At 48.5% G+C, this 2109-nt stretch overlaps 1 protein-coding gene across 1 annotated transcript; it reads left to right on the top strand.

Annotated features, from left to right (window-relative positions):
- Positions 1-328: 328 nt before the first annotated feature.
- LOC123356046 (olfactory receptor 52D1-like) lies at positions 329-1276 on the top strand. Its single transcript, XM_044999008.1, has one exon. The coding sequence runs from the start codon at positions 329-331 to the stop codon at positions 1274-1276; it is 948 nt and encodes a 315-aa protein (XP_044854943.1).
- The last annotated feature ends 833 nt before the right edge of the window (positions 1277-2109 follow it).

Genomic DNA, 2109 nt, shown 5'->3' with positions numbered 1-2109 from the left:
AGCAACACAACATGTAGGAATTATTGTCACACAGAGCACCATAAAATATGGAATGGGCATTAGTAAGGTTATTTTTTTTCATAATTCATTTATCTGAATAATGAACATGTCATTTTTTAGTGTGTCAAGAGAGAACAATCTGCTTCACTCATGACAACAACCTCCAGTAGTACACGTAGCGTCTCATATTAACATTGTCTCTCCATCCAGGCATTTGCACTGCGACCATCACCGTAGACACTGATCACATACAATAAGACAGGGAAACATATGGTACATACAGGAGACACCGTTCTGCCTCAGAGTTGGACACCTTCTCCCCTACTCCATGGCAGATTCCAACACAAGCGACTTCACCAACTCCTCCACCTTCATCCTGCTGGGCATTCCTGGCCTGGAGGTAGCGCATACCTGGCTCTCCATTCCCTTCTGTGCCATGTACATCATAGCCATCTTGGGGAACTCCACCATATTGTTCATTGTGAAGAGGGAGAGGAGCCTCCATGTGCCCATGTACTATTTCCTCTGCATGCTGGCCGTCACCGACCTGGTCCTGTCCACGTCCATCCTGCCTAAAACACTGAGCATCTTGTGGTTCAATTCCAGGGAGATCAATTTCAGTGCCTGCCTCACCCAGATGTACTTCATTCACTGCTTCACAGGGATGGAGTCTGGGATCTTCGTGGCCATGGCTTTAGATCGTTACGTGGCCATCTGTGATCCCCTGAGACATTCCACCATCCTGACAAACCCCGTGGTGGCCAAGATTGGCCTGGCTGTGGTGCTGCGCAGTGCCATGCTCGTACTGCCCTATCCCATCATAGTGAGAAGGTGGCCATATTGTACAACTAACATTATCCCCCACTCGTACTGTGAGTACATGGCCATGGTGAAGCTGGCCTGTGCCGACATCCGCATTAGTAGTTACTACAGCCTCTCTGTGGTATTGTCTGTTATTGGACTGGATGTGTTTTTTATCACAGTGTCTTACACCCAGATCCTCAGGGCCATCTTCAGCCTCCCCACAAAGGACGCCCGGCTCAAGGCTTTTGGGACCTGCGGCTCCCACCTCTTTGTCATCTTAGCCTTTTATATACCAGGTCTCTTCTCCTTTCTCACACACCAGTTTGGCCACAATGTGCCCCTGCATTTCCATATTCTCAGTGCCAACATGTACCTCCTGGTGCCCCCCATGCTAAATCCGATCATCTATGGGGTAAGGACCAAAGAGATTCGGGGCAGGCTGCTCCATCTTTTTACCCATAAAGGAACCTAAACATTTTCTCCTGGTGCTCTGGCTCTCAGACTGAGCACAGCTGACTGCTGATGTGGTGCTGGGCCCTCTTTTCTGAATCACTGACTGAGCAGTCAAAAGACATCAAATCCTTTCCTGACCTTACTGTGCTGTGTCAGCCTGACAACCTGGGGAACCGGTCTGTGTACAGCTCATTGGGCGGCCACCTTTCTAATTCCTGGTAACTGCACCCTTGAAACCCCTCCGCTTACTCCACCTCTTCAGCCAAGGGTACACCCCTGCTCTGCCTCTTCTGCCCAAGAGCCCAGCTCTGTCAGTCGCTCCTCTCCTCCCCTCCCCCGTCACTCACTGGATCATTTCCACTTCCCTCCTCACATCCTCAGCTGCCAGGGAGACATTTCGGATTTTCTTAGGGTGCATCCACTTAGACCATGATTCCAGGGGCTTCTGAGGCTCTTGGGTTTTGGCAGATAACTAGCAATTAGCTGAGAGGAGCACAGTATCTGATTCCTATATAAAAGAAAGAAAGAGAAATAAATATTAGACCCACTCAGCTCTAATACTAAAGTGTTCTGATATCTTGTGGCAATTCACTTAACGGACACTGGCTATGTTTAAAATTTTAATGTATACTATTACTTTGTTACTAACTCCACACAGAGAGAGAGAGAGAGAGAGAGAGAGAGAGAAAGAGGGAGAGAGAGAGGCCCAATCAGGACTCCTGGGTTCTATCTCAGTTTTAGGAGGGGAGTGGGGTCTAGTAGATTATGGCAGGCAACAGATACATCTGGGGTCTGTATAAGAACACGAGAAAGGCTATACTGGATAAGACCAGTGGTCCATCTAGTCCAGTA

This window comes from Mauremys mutica, chromosome 1, assembly GCF_020497125.1.
Source record: "Mauremys mutica isolate MM-2020 ecotype Southern chromosome 1, ASM2049712v1, whole genome shotgun sequence".
Lineage (NCBI taxonomy): Eukaryota > Metazoa > Chordata > Testudines > Geoemydidae > Mauremys > Mauremys mutica.
The sequence above is the reverse complement of the archived record's forward strand: the minus strand, read 5'-3'. Positions and strand labels throughout refer to the sequence as shown.

Coding starts and splice junctions, on each gene's coding strand:
- LOC123356046 (XM_044999008.1), top strand. CDS start 329: ATGGCAGATTCCAACACAAGCGACTTCACCAACTCCTCCACCTTCATC.